The sequence below is a fragment of the Gracilinanus agilis genome, chromosome 1 (genome assembly GCF_016433145.1).
Source record: "Gracilinanus agilis isolate LMUSP501 chromosome 1, AgileGrace, whole genome shotgun sequence".
Classification (NCBI taxonomy): domain Eukaryota; kingdom Metazoa; phylum Chordata; class Mammalia; order Didelphimorphia; family Didelphidae; genus Gracilinanus; species Gracilinanus agilis.
In genome coordinates this window covers 208,991,933-209,013,929 of record NC_058130.1, presented here as the reverse complement: position 1 = coordinate 209,013,929, position 21,997 = coordinate 208,991,933, and the positions used below count along the sequence as shown (strand labels likewise).

General features: G+C 36.5%; 1 protein-coding gene across 2 annotated transcripts in view; it reads right to left on the bottom strand.

The window, feature by feature from the left end:
• The window catches only part of GNA12 (G protein subunit alpha 12), a 156,064-nt gene that overhangs the window by 78,282 nt on the left and 55,785 nt on the right, over nucleotides 1-21,997 (bottom strand). For both annotated transcript variants that reach the window (XM_044659961.1, XM_044659965.1), the window contains exon 2: nucleotides 2,342-2,557. In XM_044659961.1, coding sequence (XP_044515896.1) covers nucleotides 2,342-2,557 — 216 coding nt within the window. The remainder of the gene's footprint in view (nucleotides 1-2,341; nucleotides 2,558-21,997) is intronic.

Below are 21,997 nucleotides of genomic sequence, written 5' to 3'. Positions count from 1 at the left end.
AAAAACAGCCTACTGTTTTCTCTCAAGAACTTTATTATAATTCATATGTACAAAGTACAAATGAGACTAAAGTTAGGCTCTACACTCACAAAGACCACATTCCATGGTTACATACTGCAATTCTTAGCCCTAACCCATGACCTTGCAAATGAATGCCATTGGCTATAAAAGTGACTAGAGAAAGAGTAAGTGATTGGCTGAATGCAAATTAGTGGAAAAAAAGTTATTTTGCCCCAATATTAGTATCTTCCTGTTATAGAAAAAAAAAGCCTAAAATTTTTTCATTTGATATAGTTAATAGAATATATTTAATTCCAAAAGAAACCAAATGGGCAAGTGGACATCCAACAGCCTTCATTTTTAGGCTTGTCACTTAAGAATGATGGTCTAGGGGGCAGCTGGGTAGCTGAGTGGATTGAGAGCCAGACCTAGAGACGGGAGGTCCTAGGTTCAAATCTGGCCTCAGACACTTCCCAGCTGTGTGACCCTGGGCAAGTCACTTGACCCCCATTGCCTACCCTTACCACTCTTCCACCTATAAGTCAATACACAGAAGTTAAGGGTTTAAAAAAAAAAGAATGACGGTCTATTTCAAACTTGCTGATTTCAAAAAGAAAGCAAATAATTCAAAAGAAATTATTCTCAAGTGTACATATCAGTGAGAGTGATATAGAGAAAAGATTTTCTAGCATCAATATGTCAGTGAAGATAACCATGAAGTTTAAGAGTATGTGACTCAATCACATTTTATCAAAGGGCTCTATTGTATCCTTAATTTGGGGGCAAGTGTGCCTTATTCCTTGGATAAATGGACTTTCTTATATTGTAAGCAGCAAATAAAATTACGTTAAATATGAAATACTATATACATGCATATATACACGTGTATGATGATAGTATATACATATATACACATGCACAATCCATGACATATATGTGTCTACTACATGTGTGTACATACACACATAATATATACAATACTATATGTGAAAGTGCTTTGAAAAGGATAAAATGCTATTTATATGTAAGGTTCCACATGGCCTAAGCATTTCTACTGAATCAAAATCTGGAAGGAGTAAAGGCCACTGGATTAAGAAAAATGATGTCATAAAGGAAGTGATTTGGAATTGGTTAAAGATATTCAATCATGCCCTTTGGTTTTACATAAAATAGAGGATCAGTTTGGAACCAAGATGATTCCTGTGGTGATGGAGATGGTGATCTAGCCTAGTTCCTGAAAAATCTTCTGGGTGAAGGGAAGCAAAATAGGGCCTAAGTCTTCTCCCTCTGCTGCTTCTTGATGAGTGGGGGGAGGTCCTTGTGCATCTGTGGACAGCAAGGGCCCACAGGATTTGGCTTTTTTCCATCAGGGTCCTAGCAGTGACCCCTCATTAGATGGGGGACAGTGCATAGGGAGATTAGGACAAACTAGAACAAACTGGGAAAAGGGAGTTTTGGGACTCTACAAGAAGCCCAGCAGAAAAGGTATGCCATATCTAAGGGGTACTTAGTGAATTCTCCAAAAGGAGAGAAAAGGACTGTTAGAAAAAAGAGGAGTTATGAATTACCCTTTTGCCACAAGGACCAGTTAAACTTGAGCCCACATTCCCTGGAACTCTTCATATATCCTGTTGGAAGTTTGTGTCATAGATTTTTTTGGGAGCATGATTTATACTTATTTCAACTGATTTCAACATGGAGGGAAGCATACTGGTAGGAGCTTGTAAACTCCTTCAACCCCTCTAAGTCCTAGACTCCAGAAAGGAGATGTCATAGCCTTGCTTTGGAGATCCAGCTAACCATTACAAATAAGAGGGTAGAGGAGTAGCAACATAGTGTGTACTACACATTAGTATTACTGGTTTTATTACTATTTACTTTTTTCTCACAGAGATTTCCTAGTGTGTCCCCAACTGTTCCTCCTTCCTACAGTTGAAAAAATGAAATACACAGCACTAGTATACCTTGTTTGTGTTAAGGAAATAGGGACTGGAACTGTGATTTCAGCAGTAAAGAGAACTCCAAGATGAGGAAACTCTTTCTATCAATGCAGGATAGCAGTTTCCCTGGAACTTACAGATTTTGGGAGTTGCCCTGGAGCCCTGAGACTTGAGTGATTTGCCCAGGGTCACACAGCCAGTGTGTATTCAGCATTATGATACTGAACCCAGATCTTTCTAGCATAAGGGTCAGTTCTCTAGCCATTACCCAACACTACCTTTTTGTATTTTAGCAAACATTAAGATAGATTAAAGTTAGGTAAAAAGTAATACTGATGTTTCAGAGAAAATGACAGTCTATTTTGCAGCTCTTTTCTCCCTAATAGAATGGGTTTACTTACCAGTTGAAACTCACTCCTGCGGCTATAAGCTTCCTTGATGCCAGAATCCCTCCAAAGAGCACTCAGAGCAGGTACATAGAGTTGGAATGTGGCAGGCTCTACAGGCATCCCAGCTTTATTTTCAAAGGCCATTAAGAACATCCCATGCTTTTCATTCTCTGAATACTGCCAAGGAATACCAAGCTTGTCTCGAGCATCAACTAGAACCCTTGAGCCCTATGAAACATAAGACATTATAATAAAGAGTATGAATATAGACTATTAAGGAGCTTGAATGATTAAAAAATGTGTATCACAAGCCACAGCACTTACAATCACAATAATTAATAATAATTTAGATTTCTAATATGTCTTTGCTCCTAAGAACTCAATTTAAAATTAACATCACTGTTACTAAATAACAAAATAATAATTTATGTGTGTATGTACATACACACACACACACACACACACACACACACACACATATATATATATATTTTTTTTAAACCCTTTATTTCTGTGTATTGACTTATAGGTGGAAGAGTGGTAAGGGTAGGCGATGAGGGTCAAGTGACTTGCCCAGGGTCACACAGCCGGGAAGTGTCTCACATATACATATATATGCATTTGTTATGACATCTTAATTATCACTCATTTAAAAGATTTTTTAAAAAAGATTTGGATTGAAGAGAGGGGGAAAGTATATTTTAAAGATTTTTTTAAAATTCTCATTAACTAGCTAGATAGGTAACTCGGAACCTTGTATAAGTGAAGATTTTGAACCTTGGACTTCATCCCCCATAAGTCCTTAGTTTTCCCCAAATCCCCTTTAATCTCTCCTGTGCCTCCACAGTTGCATGGTCACCTTATTGTTTTATAGTTGGCTGTAACTCCTCCCTCTTTCTCTTTGGTGATTTGGAGCAGAGCTGGGGTGTGGAAAGGAGATAACAGGGCACATCTTTTAAACTGATTCTTAACATGGCATGTGGCTTCAATTTTCTAATGGCTACCAATAAATCTTTTAAAACGCTAATATTTTTAAATCTATCCTTCTATATCCATTTTATTTCTTACATTAATGGCAACCACTTGAAGTCTGGAGAAGTAACTCAAGTTTTCAGATAGCCTAACAAGCCACGCTACTTCTGCCATGATTTTCCCCCCTCCCCCCACAGGAGGTAACAAGGCACATCTTTTTTTCTTTTTAATTTTTAATCATTTATTAATATTCATTTTTAACATGGTTACATGATTCAAGTTCCTACTTTCCCCTTCACCCCCCCTGCTCTCCCCCCACCCATGGCCGATGCGCATTTCCACTAGTTTTGTCATGTGTCCTTGATCAAGACCAATTTCCAAATTGTTGTTAGTTGCACTGGTGTGGTAGTTTCGAGTCCACACCCTGAATCATGTCCACCCTGACCCATGCGTTCAAGCAGTTGTTTTTCTTATATGTTTCCTCTCCTGCAGTCCTTCCTCTGAATGTGGGTAGCGTCTTTACCATAAATCCCTCAGAGCTGTCTTGTGTCATTGCAGTGCTGCTGGTACAGAGGTCCATTACATTCAATTTTACCACAGTGTATCAGTCTCTGTGTACAATGTTCTTCTGGCTCTGCTCCTTTCACTCTGCATCAGTTCCTGGAGGTCTTTCCAGTTCACATGGAATTCCTCTAGTTTATTATTCCTTTAAGCACAATAGTATTCCATCACCAGCATATACCATAGTTTGTTCAGCCATTCCCCAATTGAAGGACATGCCCTCCTTTTTGCTACCACAAAAAGCGCAGCTATAAATATTTTTGTACAAGTCTGTTTATCTATGACCTCTTTGGGGTACAAACCCAGCAATGGTATGGCTGGATCAAAGGCAGGGCACATCTTTTAAACTGACTCTTAACATGGCACATGGCTTTCATTTTTCTAATGGCTACCAATAAATCTTTTAAAACCCTGATATTTTTAAATCTATCCTCCTATATCCATTTTATTTCTTACAACCTGAAGTATTGTTCCATTCCCCACCCCTACCTCCCCTTAATTTTTCAATTAACAAGCACTTATTTTTTCTCACCTATCTTTACCCCCTCTGTAATTTAAAAGAAAATAAAAATTAAAACCTTTGTATCAAATATACACCAAAACAAATGTCCATATCAGAATAACATGTATCACTCTGCATATTTAATCCATCATCTCTCTGCCTGGGGTGAGAGGGCACAGACTAGTGCTGGTGAACCTATGGCATGGGTGTCAAAGATGGCATGCAGAGGGTTCTCTGTGGGGACATGGGCTACCCTTCCCCCCTCACCCCCCACATTTTGTTACTAGAAAGTTAGAGGGGTTTAGGTGAAGCTGCTCCCCTCCCCATCTCTCCTGAGCCTGATGACATTTTTTTCACATTCTCCACCCCTCTGCCCAGCAGCCCAATGGGAGTGATTCCTCCCTTGTCTGGGGTGGGGGGGGGCATGGGGCCTGGCACTCTGTCTCTAAAAAGTTTGCTGTCATTGGCATAGACTATCAGTTCTCTGGAATCATGGTTTGTTACTATGATTAATTGAAGTTCTTAATTCTCTCAAAGTTATTTGTTTTTACAACATAGTTGCTATCATTTAAACTAATATCCTATTCAATTCATTAGGTATCAGTTCATACAAAGTCTTTACAGGTTTCTTTGAATTCATGTTCATTGTAGCTTAAAAATACAATAGTATCCCATTACACTCATATAACATTTATTTCTTTAGCCATACCCAAACAACAGCCTTTCTCTTATTTTTCAGTTCCTTGCCATTACAAAAAAATTTGCTATAAATATTTTTGTACATATGGGTTCTTTTTCATCTTTTTCATTTCTTTGGGGTATAGGCCTAGTAGTGGTATTTTTGAGTCAAAAGTTTAGTGACTACTCAGGTATAGTTCCACATTTTTTTCTAGAACAGCCAGAGAAATTCACATTTCTGTCAACACTCAATATGCCTATTTCCCCAAGGACTCATCTTGTCATGTTTGGTTATGTGAAGGGCAGAAGTTAGAAACTCAAAATTGCTTTAATTTACATTTTTCTAATTATTAGTGATTTTCTGAAATATTTTTATATAGTTATTGATAGTTTCTTTTGACAACTATTTGTTCATATTCCTTGACCATGTATTCATTGGGAATGGCTCTTATTATAATAAATATTAATTCATTCTTTATATATCTTGGAAATGAAATGACATTTTCTAGTTAATTGTTTCCCCTTTTAATTTTAGTATATTGGTTTTGTTTGTGCAAAACCTTTTCAAATTTATGGAAACAAAATTTTCCATCCTATCATCTTTGATTCTCTTTCTCTTATTTATGAACTATTACTCTATTCATAGATCTGAAAGGATATTCCTTATGCCTCTAATGTGCTTATGAAGTGACCCTTTACAGTAATGTGTCCATCTTAAGCTAATCTTGGCAATGGTATAAGGCAGTGATTCCCAAAGTGGGTGCTACCACCCCCTCGTGGGTGCTGCAGTGATCCAGGGAGTGGTGATGGCCACAGGTGCATTTATCTTTCCTATTAATTGCTATTAAAATTTAAAAAAATTAATTTCCAGGGGGCTAAGTAATATTTTTTTTTCTGGAAAGGGGGCAGTAGGCCAAAAAAGTTTGGGAACCACTGGTATAAGGAATTAGTCTACATTAAACCTAATTTCTGACAAACTGCCTTCAAATTTTTGTACCAGTTTTTCTCAAGTAGTAAGTCCTTACACTTAAAGCTAGTACCTTTGAATTTATCAGATAATACTGGGTTTATTTGCTTCTGCATAATCATTTGAAGAAAATCTCCTACAAATCAATGTCTTTTTTTAACATAATTGCTTTTACAACAGAAAACTGATGGAAATTTCCTTCATTACAAAAATAAGGACTATAAATGTGAAAGATTATGTATATGGATTGCATTTACTATCAAACACAATTATCTTTAGTTTTGTTGAATTAACCCCCCCCCCAATTTGGAACCTTTATTGCAAGGGACTGTTCAATGGGTATGAAAGGGGAAGATATAGATTTAGAAATAATTTGATGTAAAAACAGAAGCTATCAATAAAAATAGGCAAACATTTAAAAAAGAAAATTGAAGAAAAAGACACATACTGAATGGGGAAAATGTCAATATATGATACAACAAAATAGGTACTGAAATGGTAGGCAGGAGTTTGGACTGGGTGCCCTTCTAATATGCGATGGCCTCAGAAAGCATTGGTAGAACACAACGTTTTTGGAGGCATCTTGTTCTAAATTAAAGGATACCCCAAGTATAAAGATTTTAGTTTTTTTACCTGGACCAGTTTAGATAAGTATATTCTGGTTTGGTGGTATAGTGGATAGAGTACCAGATCTAGAATCAGGAAGGCTCATCTTCATGAGTTCAAATCTGGCTTCAGACACTAGCTATGTGAACTTGGGCAAGTTACTTAACCCTGTTTGCTTCAGTTTCCTTATCTGTAAAATGAACTGGAAAAGGAAATGGTAAATCACTTTGCTAACAAAGCCTGAAGTGGGATCATGAAGAGCCAGACACACACAACTGAAATGACTGAACAACAAATTTTTGTTTCAATCTACTTTTTCTGCCTGATTTACATTATATCCTTTCATAAAGCTTATGTTCAGATTCCTTTTCCCATAGCTGTAAATGTGCACAAGCCTAGAATGGCCCTGACTCATTGGATTCTGAGTCCTTACACTTTCCAACAAAGTATCTTCAAATTGTCTGTAGCAATCTTTTCCAGGCTTCTATATATAAAAGGAATAGCTTTCTGTTCTTATAAACGCTCCCTGAATGGAATTAAAATAGGCTTACTATTTAATGTTACCTATTTCACCTAACATGCTGGTTAATTAAATGATTAAAAAAAGTTTGTTTTAACTAGGCACTTACTATGTGAAAGGTCCTGTATTAGATACAGTGAGGAATCCTTTGATATAGTGCCTGACATCAAAGAACTCAACAATCTAGTTGGGAAAAACAGGTAACACATGCTGACTTGTATTGTCAGTTAAATGCTAAATAATTAGCATTCCTAGTGAGCTGAAGTGGTCAGCAAAGGGTAGCAAGTTTAGTAAACAAAACAAAACAACAGTCTTCCCCCCCCCGCCCCCCCCCATTAAAACAATGGTCTTGGAATCAAAATACAGGGATTTGCCCAGCTCTATCACTTCATAGGATCATGGATCTGTTAGCCTCTGAGAGATCATCAAGTCCAACTCCATTTTACAGAGAAGGAAATGAAGACAAGTCATTTGATCTTTGGACTTAAGTTTCCTCGTTTGATAAATTAAGGTTTTTGGACTAGATGATTGCTAAGATAACTTATAGTCCTAACCTTTTATTATTTTGAACTAAAGTTTGAGCTGGAGAGACTACAAGTAAGCAGAAGCAAAAGCCAAGTGTTCCAAAATGACAACTTGTAATTTAAATAGATCCCTACTTCTTTCTTGCTTTTCCACTCAGTCTTGGCTTCATTACAACATTTCTCTCTTTCACCTCAGCCTTCAAGGGAGACCAAAAGGAAAAAATATAGTACAGAATAGAAGTTCTTTAAGTGCTTCAAACTTTAATATAGTAAATAATGTCTGACTTTTCTAAAGTCTATCTTTTCACTATGCATTGGATATAATAAAAAAAAGTCCTTCTTGAATGTAACTTCATTCTCAAATTAAAATTGTACCTTTAAGAGTTTAATGTTTCCAGTACCACGGAAGAAGCAGACCAAGAAACCTGGACACTCATTGACCAAAACTGTAGTTTTTACCACTGCATAAACTAAACTTTCCTTAATGATTAGGGTGAGCATAGGCTTGGTTTGAAAGCAAATAGTTGGTCTGGCCAAAAAAACAGTCTGTGTCCCCATTGTATGATTTCACCAAAGCAGGCTGGAGTCAATCCAAATTAACTTCCCTCCCAAACAGGAAGAGTACACTTCTGATTTCTCTCTTTCAAAAATCAAGTCAAAAGGGGTAGAGCTGTTGCCAAACTTTGTTTTAAAGGAGTTAATTAATATGGGCAGAAGAACATTTTTTAACTTTTAAGAAGGAAAGAAAAGAACTTTACATCCTCCCAAACTCCCCTGGATTTTTAAAAGTAAGATACTCCTCTCTGCTAACTCTCTCCTGAACTTTGAGGTTTGAGATTCAGGAAAGATTTCTACTTTCGGACAAATATTTGAGTAGTTTTGTTCAGAGATGCTGAGTATAAGTGCAATGCTTTGCAGAAGAGAGTATTATTTAGCACTATTGTAGTAATCTTTCAGTTACTTAATTGTGTACATTTGCTAAGTGAATGTAAATATATTAACAGCTATTCTATTACACTGGAGAGAAAAATGATAAAATCTTAAATATTTCTTATTTAAGGGCATAGGGAAGAAGCTAGGAAACAGATTTGAAAACTGACTTTTATTTCTTTCTAATAAAAATTTCAACTACAAAACCCCAACTTCTAAAGAACTACACATTTCTTTGTGTCAACTCAAACAGGAAAAAAGTTTCAAGACGAACAATTTACTTCACTCAAGTGATCTCATAATGGCATCTTTTTATTTTACCATTTTGAAGCATTATAATTTTTAAAGCAACTAGATATTTCATCCAGTCACTCAATGTAAATAGTTAAACAGTCTCAAGAGTCCAATTACCTCATGTTAATATAATGTAATACTCTAAGCTATTTAAAGATCCATTTGCAACTTAACCGCTTACAATTTAAATCTCTAGTCAAAGAATATAGTCTATGTCTACTTGGGATTTTTTCATTTTATTGTATGGTGATCAAAGCAGAAAATCCAATTCTCTCATTTCAAAAGATATTTTTTTCTGGTTTAGTTCTTTGTTTTTTAAATTCACTCATTTTTTAAGTTAAAACTTTTCCACAATGAACATTATTAAAAGAAAATAAAAGATTAAAAGTTGCAATTGGCATTCTATAGACTAAAAAAACCACACATTAGCAAGATTTTTAAGGCTTAAATTTTCACCAAATAAGACAAGGGCTTGTGTATTTGGAATGCTAGAGTCTTTTAAAATGGACTAAGAACATGCTTTAATCTAGCCACTATTTATATTTAAGAGATGTCAACAAAAATGTAAACAGGATACAATTCTTTAAAGTAATGAAATAAAACAAGTGAAGACAGCTCTCAATTTTTCTCCAAAAAACTACAGTTAAAATGCTGTTTTCAGAGGGAGGGATAAATCGAAGAAGCAAAAAGATAAACTAAATCACTTACTATATGCAGGGGAATTTTTTGAGCTGATTGGAGGATGAAATAAAGTTAAGATATAAGGGGAAACAGGACATACATACACATAACATGGTGTGTTGCAATGGAAAAAACCGCTGGATAAAGACATTACAAAACCTAGGTTCTGGTCATGTCTCTAACTAGTAGTATGATCTTGGTTAAAGTCTATTCCTTGGGAAATATACACCAAAAGTCAGTAAAGTGTGCCTATACTTAACCTATCAATACCACTATTAAACTTACACCCTAAAGAAATCTAACAACCAGGGGAAAATGCCTATATGTAGAAAAAATATTTCTAGTAGCTTTTTTTTTTAAACCCTTACCTTCCGTCTTAGAGTCAATACTGTGTATTGGCTCCAAGGCAGAAGAGTGGTAAGGGTAGGCAATGGGGGTTAAATGACTTGCCCAGAGTCGCACAGCTGGTAAGTGTCTGAGGCCAAATTTGAATCCAGGACCTCCTGTCTCTAGGCCTGGCTCTCAATCCACTGAGCCACCCAACTGCCCCCAGCTTTTTTTTTTTTTTAAAGTGGTAAAGATTTAGAAACTAAAGGAGTGCCCATCAAAATGAGGAATAGCTATGGCATACAATGGCATTTGTGTATTGTGGCATGCAAATGTAAAATAATATTACTGATCTATAAAAAATGATGAAAGGAGTTTCAGAGAACTCTCTCTGGGAAGACTTGTTTGAACTGATTCAAAGTGAAGTTGAGCAGAACCAAGAGAACAATTTATATGATAACAAGGTCACTGGAAAAACTAATATCCATTGGCCTACATTAAGAACACCCGATCTTTAAGAAATGATCTTAATAAAAAGAATATAAGAAATACATATAACTTGATAAAGACAAATAAGGTGAGGTATAAGACAAGTTAACGCTTCTTGGGATTGGCTAGTAAAAGAATTTTAGAATTTTAAATTGTCTGATTCAATCCATACTAGAAAAATAATTGTCCCTAAAATACCCAACAAATTACTATCTATTCTTTGCTTGAAAATAACTACAGGAATAGCCTTTCTAATCTGGGATAGCTTTAATTGTTAAAATCCAATTTTTTCCAATCAATTTTAAATTTGCTGCTTTACATCTTCTACCTATTGTTCCTGGCTCTCCTTTACCATGGAAGTCTTTGTAATATTTCAAAGACAGCTATCACATTTTTCTTTGCCCTAACTTTTTTTTCTCTAGATTAATATCCTTCTTTCAATTAACCCTCACATGGTCTTGACTCAAAGCCCTTCATCACTGGAAAGGTCCTTTTCTGAATAATCTCCAGCTTACCTCAACACAGTGTAAATCTTTGAGGAAACAAACAAGGGCTTTATTATTTGTGTCCTCATGTCCTCAGCAGCTAACACAGTATCTAGCACATAGTGGGTAACTAATAAATGCTTCTTGATTAACAATGCCTTTCATAAATTCTGATGGGAAGAACTAATAAACACAATAAAAGTGGCAGTGTTTTTTTACTTTACCATGGCAGAGTTCTTTATTCATGGTAGATCTATCTCACTTAAGGAAGCCAAAGATTGCATTAACTTTTTTTTTTTGGCTTTCATATTACACTGCTGACTCTATTTGGACAAACTGTCTTATAACCATGTCACCTCCATTTTGAACTTGTGAAAGTAAGTTTCTGAAACCAAGTGTAAGACTTTTCATTACCCTTATTATTACAGTTCATCATTTTAGATTCAAGCCCATTATTCTAACATGTCATTTTTTTAACTCTGACTTTCATATAGTATTAGCAATCTTTCCCAGCTCTGTGCCATCTGTAAATTTGAGAAGCATGCCGTTTAAGCCTTTATCAATTAATTACTGTGGACTCAAATGCTTAGTCTATTCCAGTCACCGTGCTCAGTGCTAGAGATAGAAAGAAAAAACCAATCCCCTCTCTCAAAAAGTTTACTTTCTATGGAGGTAAACAACATGTACATATATGTGTGTGTGTGTGTGTGTGTGTGTGTGTGTGTGTGTGTGTGTGTGTGTGTGTGTGATAATNTGTGTGTGTGTGTGTGTGTGTGTGTGTGTGTGTGTGTGTGTGTGTGTGTGTAAGATAATCCTTAGGAGATAGAGTGGCGAGGGCATAGTACCTAGGAAGATCAGAAAGACTTCATAATGAAGATGGTGCTACAGCCAAGTTTTTAAGAAAACCTAGGATTCTAAGAGATAGAGAGATAAGGAGAAAATACATTCCAAGATTGGGGGGCAATGGTTCAAAGGCATGGGGAGATAGGAAATAATATTATGTATAAGCAAAAAGGCCAGATGGGCTGGATCATAGAGCATTTGAAAGGAAATGATGAATAATAAAGTTAAAAAGGACTGGGCCAGATAATAAAGGTAATAAAATAAATAATGAACGCTAAATAGATGACTCTTTAATTCAATCCTAGAGGTAGTCACTGTAGTTTACTAAGTAGGGGAGTGACAGTCATACCTGTACTTTAGAAAAACAACTTGGCTGCTGTATGGATGGATTGGAAAGAAGAGAGATTAGTTAGGAGGTCATGGCAACAGTATAGGTGAGGTGATGAGCACCTGAACTGGGGAAATGACTGGGTGGGAAAAGAGATGGGATATAAGAGAAAAAGATTATAGAAGTAAAATTTTCAAGTCTTGGTGATTTCCTGGATATATGAGTGAAGAAAAAAAAGAGGAATCAAGGAATATATTAAGGCTGTAAACATGGTGATGCCCTTGACAAAAATAGGAAGAGAGAAAAATAGTCCTGTTTTGGACTTAATTGAAGAGCACTATATGGCACAAGAAGATTATATGGTACATATAGTCTGAAATGTACAATAAGTAGCTGGTGATATGGGACTAGAACTTAAGAGACACTACAGGTAGATACATAGAACTGAGTCACCGGCATTGATTGTAGTTATGCCTAAGGGACCCAATGAGTTGAACTAAATGTAAGAGTGTAAAAAGGAGAGAAGAAAGTTGAGGACAGAAAGTTACATAGAAGAGATGGAAATTGAGCTGTGATATGTGTGTAGGAGTGCTATGTTCTGGAGATTTGATTTATTAATTATAGTTTTCCACAGATTTTCTTTTTTAAAAAATTCAATTTTATTTTGAGTTTCAAATTCTCTTCCTCATTCCTCTCTCTCTTCTACCCATTGAGAAGGCAAGGAAAAATAGAACCCATTACAAATATGCATAGTCATTGAAAACACATTTCTTCAATAATCATGTTAAAAAAGGAGGGAATAAGAAAAAGAAAGAAATGGAATGTACTTTAATCAGCACCCCAAATGGCATGTTTCATCATGAGTCCTTTGGAGTTTAGGGTCATGGTGCTGATCACTGATATTAAGTTTTTCAAAGTTGATTATCTTTACAATATTGCTGTTACTGCATAAATTATTCTTCTGGTTCTCCTCATTTCACTTTGTATTAGTTCATACAAGCCTTCCCAAGTCTTTTGGAAACCATCCGTTCAGTTCTTACAGCACAATGGCATTCTATTTCATTTATATACCACAATTTATTCATCTATTCCCTAATTGATGGGCACCCACTCTGTATCCATGTCTATGCCACCCCAAAAAGAGCTGTTGTGCTGGGCTTTTAAAGAAGCATCTCATATTTACAGTTGGAAGAGTATTTAAAGATCATTTAGGCAAATGCTGTAATTTTACAAATGAGGACCTGGAGGTCCCTAAAGGTAAAATTATTTGCCCAATATGGCAGTTTTGTGACAGAGCAAGATTTGGCAGGTAGGAAAGAGGAAGGTAATTCCAGGTAAAGAACAGGGTGAGCAAAAGCTCAGAGAAAATGGGCATATGGCTCAGGGAAATGAGGTCCTAAGCTCAGAGCTCTCATAGGGTACTTGGCAAGTCAGTTAGGGTCAGTTTGTGGAGGAGGTTGGAAATAACAGATTTTATAGATATTTTATTCCTGAGCCATGACTGAACCACTAAAGGTTTTAGAGTAGAAAAGTAATACAACCAAACCCAAGATTTTATAAAGACACACCTCTGTGGAGATTGATAAAAGGAAACACTGGAGAGCAGGGAGACCAATTAAAATATAATATAACAGTCTAGGTATGACTAAGGGTTGGACCTAGTAGGAATCAAAAGGCAAAAGAAGGATGGATATAAGAGCTAACATGCCTGAGGATGATAATGTATGATGATAATGGTAATAAGGGAGGAGAGCAGAAGAGCGGTTTGTTAGATGTTGTTTGTTCTTTGTTTTTGAAGAGGAGCAATGACATCACAAAGGTGACTTGTGAGTGAACTGGATTTAAGCAGGAGTTATACAAAGTTGTCAGTCCCGCTCTCCCTTCCAAAGACATCCAAAATCCAGTGGCAAGACAAAAGTCAGGATGTCTGGTGGTGGCCAAAGATGCATGCATGATGACTATGGCTCTCTTTCAATGTCTGACCAGGCTCTAAGTGCTCCACAGTATCTTGCTTTAGTCACCTTTATGGTCAGTTGAACAAATTGTTCTCATCCACCCATTCCATAGGAAGTCTTCACACCCCCCCCTCCCCCAATTCACTGATGGGTTTGAGGCCTGTCAGTTACTCTCAACCTGGTTTAGCTCATCTGCCGAGACTTTTATCAGGGTGTAGCTGCTGCACATGCTACAGCATTCTATACCAAGGGTGGACAAGCAACTTTGAAAAGGGTTCAACAAACTCTCACATCAGGAGTGCTACTTGAATACCTAAGCAGGACAAGTAGAAATGTCCAGCTAACAATTAGAAATTTGGGACTGGAACTTAGAACTGACAAAAGAGACAAATGATTAGTTTTCTTCCTTACAGAGAAAAAAGTTTCCAAGAAAACTTGATAATGGAAAGAATAGTTAAAATTTCCTCTTATACCTATCTAAGCTGGGATGTAAATAACTGCCTACATGAAGTATTCTGGCCTTCATAAGACAGTTCTGATCTTTTCCCTGCTGTAGGCTTCAGGATTCCTGAAACAAGCACATAATGCCATTATGGACTAAATTTATTCTCTCCTACTTTTCCCATTTTCTAAGCTAGAAATCTTAAGTCATGTATAACTAAATGCTTTCTAATGTTGATGGCACCAAAGACAGAAAATAAAGTGTTAAAGAAAACTGAGAATATAAGAGCATCAATGTCATTCTGAACAACAATGCCTGCAAAAAAATTACAGATGATCCATAAAACAGCTTGCTAAACTCTATCTTCCTTCTCCATTATTCTAAAACAAACAGAAATGAGGGTGTGACAAAATGAAACAGAGTTGAAGAAGATTTCTGTGCAATTTCTGTTTAGAAGTTACAGCCACAGTGGAAAGAAGCTGAGTGAGGGGGTGTGAGAAAACTGTGAAATCTATGTCCTTTGGGTACAGTTACTGGCTTGGGTTGTAAAAGAACACATCCTCTGGCTGTCAGTACTATTGTGAATCTTCCTTAAGGTCATCTTGGTTCAAAAGCTGAATCAGGGAAGCTACAGTTATCACCTAAAATGACATTTTCTACCATTCAAAAGGCACTCTAGGATAAGAAATTTACATTCACTGAGGAAAGCTGACTTTGTGACTTATCAAAATGGTTCTTTCCCTCCAACATATACTTTAGAAATAGGATACTATTCTATTTCTGAGTTGTGGTCAAATTCTGCTTCCAAACAGATTACAATCATAATGCAAGTAAATAATTTCAGAAACTGCCATTTTTGTTATACTGCTGCTTTTAAAACAGTAGTGATGAAGAAGGCAAACAATAGAGTATATGCGGGAGATGAGATGGAAGTTTTTATTTGAGTAAGAGCTCATTTGTCACCTCTTTGTTATCAAAGATCAAGCTGGTACTCCCTAGGAAACAAGGAGACAAGCAATTCCAATGCTTTTCTTAGCACTCTTGTGGTGATAAAAGCAGCTGCCTTAGTGTCCAGCTACTATGTACAAAGTAGGAGAGGAATGAGGTGGCTCTATTCCCAGAAAACCAGACCCATTTTAAGGAAGTGAGTGAGGTACTGCATATCATTTTCTAAATCCTAATCTCCGGCACCCATCACAATTACAAATAAGGTCAGCTAGGACTGTTGGGAAATGAAGTCTGTTTGGAAGAGTTCATTCATAACTACAAAAGGAAAGGAAAGAAGGAATAACCTGTAATACCATGAGTAAAGCTAGTTCCTAAAGAGTGAAAGAAACATCTATAATGTTTTTTCTAGACTAAACTCCACAGAGGTGACAGTTACTTCAGTTCCTGGTTGGTATTAGGCTGGCCCTACCTATACTGTACAATTTGGAGAAACAGGAAAGGCTCCCCTATCTAATATCATCTATAATCTTTACATGTAATTTCAAATTAGAGATTAATTATGTTATATTTTCAAAAATTTTCTACCCCTCAGGAATAGTTCAATATGTCAAGAGATGTATGATGCATTATGGTTATTCTCTCCTTTATAGGTTTTATAGGCTGCTTCCAGGGTAATTCTTGTCCAAATTCTTACCCAAACCTCTATAGATTATGCATTTAACTTTTTTTTTTAATTTTAAACCCTTAACTTCTGTGTATTGACTTATAGGTGGAAGAGTGGTAAGGGTAGGCAATGGGGGTCAAGTGACTTGCCCAGGGTCACACAGCTGGGAAGTGTCTGAGGCCAGATTTGAACCCAGGACCTCCTGTCTCTAGGCTTGGCTCTCAATCCACTGAGCTACCCAGCTGCTCCCTAGATTATGCATTTAACATGCTGGAAGAGGCTTTCTTCTGGTTCTTATATTTGGGAGTTACCAGTGCAGCACAAAGGCTATTCTTACTCAGCATATTTCTAGCCCATCTCCTTTTGTGATAATTTATTTCTTTGATGGCATTTCCTATACTACACTTCTGGTACATAGATTATTGTTAGAAAAATGTAGTAACCATAAAATGGCAAAAATGAAACTAGTTTCGTAGCATCTCTGGAAAGACAAAAACTAATTCTCTGCTATATTGATCCAACCATTCTAGAAAGCAATTTGCAATTATGCTTTAAAAAGCGAGTAAAATGTCCATACCTTTTGAACAAGAGGCCCTACTGCAGAGATCCCAGGTACATAGTTCAAGGACGTCAAAAACAGAAGGAAACATCCCATATAGATAAAAATTATTGTACTAATTTGAGAGCAGAGAATGTTTTTAGACTTTCTTTGTATCTCTAGCACTTAGCATAGTGCCTGGCACACAGTAAGTACTTAATAAATACAAACTGATTAAGAACTGGAATCAAGATAAGAATCCCATCAGTTGGAGAATGACTAAAAAAAATGTGAACATGAACAGAATGGAGCATTATTACTGTGCTGTAAGAGATGACCAAAGGAATACATTCAAAGTAAACTATTAATATTTATTTGTGTGAACTTATGCAATGAAGGAAGCAGAATCAAAAGAACTCCAAAAGGCAAAAACTTTGAAAAACTATGGAACATCAGACAATGCAATGGCCAATTACAACTCTAAAAGACCGGTGTTGAAGCAATCCTTGCAATTGGTAGAAAGATGAGGTATTGGTATTGGTAGAAAGATGAGGAGGAACTATAGGTGCAATTTAAGGCATACATTTCCAGGTATAACCACCACAAAATAAATTCATTTTGCTTGAACATAATTTTGTAAAAAGGGATACATTTATATTGAGGGGGTAAGGATGACTATAGGGGATCTGATGGTAATAAAAAAAAAAGAAGCACAGAAGAGTATAAATGAGACACTTAAAAATACAGAGATGAGCAAAGGGAGATTCAGAAGGGAATACAGACAAGCAAGGAATTGCTGGTACCACCATGATAAGTTATTTTATTTATATATAAAAGGAACAAGTAGTACAGAGTAGATTTGCAATTTCATGTATAAGCCTCATTTTCTAGGGATTTTTTGAATAAAGAAATGCTTATCTTTGTTGATGATTTTCTAGTTCATAAAAGATAACATAATTATTAAAATTATATAATATGTAAATATTATAATACATAAAGATTTCAAAAAAGATGAAATCCTCTTATTAGCTAACAATTGATATGTAGCAGAAATGGTTTATAGGATAGGTGTGGAGGGTGAGATTTGAGTGAAGGAACAGAGAAAGTAGAGGTGGCATTTGGCAAAAACCAAACTTTGCCTAGGTTCAACTATAGAGAAAGACTATCTGTGAAACCACAATCATTGGAAGCATCCCTCACTGTACCATTCAGTTATATTTACTACAAAGGAGGCATTTATTTACTTATTTATTTTCAATTAATGAAAATTCAACTTCTTTCTTGCCTAACTCTACCTCGATCTTCATTTGTGAATATATCCTTCCTTCTCCCATCTTCTACTCAGGGACTATTCCTTGAAGAATGAAAAAGAAAGAAAAAAAAAACAATTCTGAAAACTAACCAAGACATTAACAGGGTATGAAAGTTCTTAGATTTCCATATCTCTAAACAAACTACTTTCTAAAGCTGATTATATTTACAGCTACTTTCTTGTTGTCACAATGACTTTCAGTACTCATTTAAAACTTCTTAATATAAAATCAAACTTTTATTTTGGAAAAATTTGTCATTTCCCACATATTTTAAATTTTCCCTGCTTTCTATTTGAATTAAATATTGAGAAAAGATTTATTTTTCTCTAGGCTTATCCTGCTTAGCTATATTTAAGAATTATAACTTAACCTTTTAAAGTATGTCAAAGTTCTTTTAAAATATATTAATGCAATTACCATATCTCTAGCGTGAAGATTTCTATTGTAATATATCAGAAAAAAGCCAGTTTTAATCACTACACCGCTACTCCTCACTTCCACCCCCACCTCTTAACCCCATGCAACCTTGAGGATTCATGATGGAGGAGGGGGGAAAAAAATCAAGGAAAATTATGCCCTTCATGCAATGATCCAAATAGATGAAAACATGAATTCAAGGGAAACCATATCCCTCAAAAAAGATGAACAGTAAAGCAGGTTATCAAAACACTGAGTTGATGGAGAGAAAATAAGCAGGCAACATTCAGGAAAACGGAAGCAGCCATAGCGAAGAGACTGGGATCAGCAATTCATCAGTTGACAATTATCCCTCCTTGTTATGGGGAGAAGGAAAACCAATCAGTGGGTAGGCCTAAGATGCTGTGATCTGACATAGCCAATGGTCACAGATCTCGCAGCAAGTTATCTTTGAGATAACTTTAAGCTCTACATGGAGAATACTTGCAGGACCATGAGAAACAAGGACTCTAGGACCCAAAGTTAGGAATCTTCATTCTCCTATATGCTTGTTTGAATCAGTGTTGTTCCCATGTAAACCACTCATTTGGGTCGAGCACAGGCAGCAATGCATTGTTTTGTTGTGTCCTGGAAGAGCAAGAGGTTGGGTCCCTATTAGTTCAGGTATCCTTCTGGCTAGCTGGAGGAAACTTGGGAACTGATGATAGTAAAATGGATTAAGAAGGGTCTTCAAATGCTGATAACTGGTTAAACTAAGATGGTTTTCCTTGAACTAGAGAATCAAGCTGGGATATATCTTGCATCATGACCTTGTCTATATAGTTTCCAGAAAAGTAAGAAATTTTATACCATCAGCTTTCTACTTGGTGAAGTGGGAGGCAACAGATTCTTAACTGTATATCTCATTTACATTTAAAAACAAATGCAATAAATCCCAAAAGTCCCAATGCATCAAAAACAATACAAAAGGAAAAATACTTAAATTACGGGCAGAAAGTTACAGCTTCTAATGCTGGCTATGGCACTAACATGCCTTTAACTTCCCCCCAAAACTCAATTTCCTCATTTGAAAAACAAAGGGGTAAGACTAAGTGAAACCTAAGCTCCCTCTTGGCTCTAATGATTTATTATTCAATTTGGGATTCAGTATGACTTCCAGATCTTTTGCTAATAGATTTGTGATTAATTTATCTTTTTTTTCCATTTTGTATGCTTTGGGTCTTTTTCTATTCAAAATATTCTGCTTTATATATTACAACTCTTAAAAGCTTAATATAAAATTCACAAATTATGAATGAAATTTTCAAATGAGAATACCTAATCTTGGAAAATTTGGAACACATCCAAAATGCCATCATTTTACAATATACTCATAGATTTTTTTTCTCTAAAAGGGACCTTAATGATTTCTAACTTTCCCTCTTCCTTAATTTTACAAATGAGAAAATTGGGGTAGGGTGACTAGGTGACATGACTAATGTCACACAGTGGATGGCCTGTCAGAACTGAAGTGAATATCTCTTGACTTAGGATCTAGTGGTAAGATCCATGCTACTCTAACAGTTTTGCATCTGTGAAATCATTCCCTCTATTACAAAATAAAAGATGAATGATTTTCATAGAAATCTCAGTGTAATACAACAAAAATTTATTGAGAACCTAAAAAGTTTACAATAATATATAAAAGAGTATTTTAGGAAAAAGAAAGGATCTTGCCCTTGAGAGGCTCATAATCAACTTGGGTGATCAAATTTATACTGATGTGAAATAATTAAAGAAGATTCCAAAGTATTGAAAGATTTCCAATAATAGGAAAGATAATGGGAGAGATGGAGGTTAGATAAGGAAGGCTTTTTTTTTTAAAGGAAGTCTTCTTGAGGTAAACTGATCTTAAAGAAAGAACAGAATCTGGAGCAGTGGAAATAAAGATTAAGGGACATAAGAGTGTAAGCAAGGGCACAAACACATAATGAACATAAGTTTCTTGAAAGTAGATACTTGAGGTTTTTTTTTCTGTCCTTGTATAGCACTTAGAACCTGTGTTGCCTCGATTCAGAATGAACCTTTAATAAATGTTTGTTATATTGAAATGAAAAATGAACAATTCTTCCCTGGAATAAGTAAAAGTGTCATGTTGAGAAGTAATGGAAAATGAAGTTGAGTGGGTAAGGCAAGGTGATGGAGAGTTGAAAACTTTGAATGAGATGTTCCGGGTTAAGATGGCGGCAGAGTAAGAAGCTGCTCTTAACCTCTCCTGACCAAAACACACAAAACTCCTCAAGGGGACATAAAAACAAGTCCAGACGAACGGAGGAACCCCACAACAGGGCAAAGCGTGGAAGGTACGTGGAATCGAGGCATTTCCATGCTATAAAGGGGTGAAACAGCTCTCATTAAATCGCGGGCTGAGCAACCACCCCACCCCCACCCCCTCCACACACATCTATAGCGCCGAAACCAGCTAAAAAGAAATAGAGCAAGTTTGGGGCACCCATCGAGTCATTGGCAGCTCCAGGGCCTGTTCCTGAGAGCAGCAAGATTTAGGATCCCAATAAGCCAAAAAATGCACGCGAAATCTGAGCGCCGGAGCAGAGTGGACGAAGGGCGCAGAGCGCAGACACTGCGGAGGCGTGGGTGGAGGCAGACACAACCAGGAACTAAAGCCTGAGTGGGGAACCAGCGTGGACAGGTATATGATGGTGGAAGCAGCGCCCTGAGACTTGTAAAGGAACCTCCCGCAGAGGATCAAGTAAGGGGGTCCACCAGGGGGCTTGACCTTGGAAAAAACCAGAACTCAGACCTCAGGAGCCAATAGACCGCGGACAGACACTGAGCGCGAGGATAAACCTGAGAAGCTGCTGGGCTAATGATGGCTACCCAGTCTCAGGAAGCTCAGAAGAGAAAGAATAACAACAAGAAAAAGAAGCCTTTAACACTCGACAACTTTTACACAGAGAAAATCCAGACAACCGAGCAAACAGAGGAGGAGAACAAACAAGCATCCGGACCCTCCTCAAATAAGGAAAACTCCTCACAAACTATGGAAGAGTTCAAAACTGAGATTCTGAGGAAGATGGAAGAGATCTGGCAAGAAAATAACAGTTTAAAAGGTTAAATCTTGCAATTGGAAAGCGAGGCTCAGAAATCAAACGAACTGATAAGCAAATTGAACAAGATTGAAAAAGAAAACCAAAAGATCTTAGCTGAAAACCAGTCTCTAAAGGCTAGAATTGAGCAGTTAGAAGCTAATGATCTCTCAAGACAACAAGAACAAATAAAACAAAGTCAAAAGACTGGAAAAATAGAAGGAAACATGAAATATCTCAATGAGAGAGTGACAGACCAAGAAAACCGGTCTAGAAGAGACAATCTGAGAATAATTGGTCTTCCAGAAAAACCAGAAATTAATAGAAACCTGGACTCCATACTAACAGAAATAATTCAGCAAAATTGCCCTGAAGTCCTACAACAAGAGGGCAATATAGACATTGAAAGGATTCATAGAACACCTGCGGCATTCGATCAAGAAAGGAAAACACCCAGAAATATCATTGCAAAATTCAAGAGTTTCCAAGCAAAAGAAAAAATCTTACAAGAAGCCAGAAAGAAACAATTCAAATATCAAGGAGCACCAATCAGGATCACACAGGATCTGGCAGCCTCCACACTAAAAGATCGCAAGGC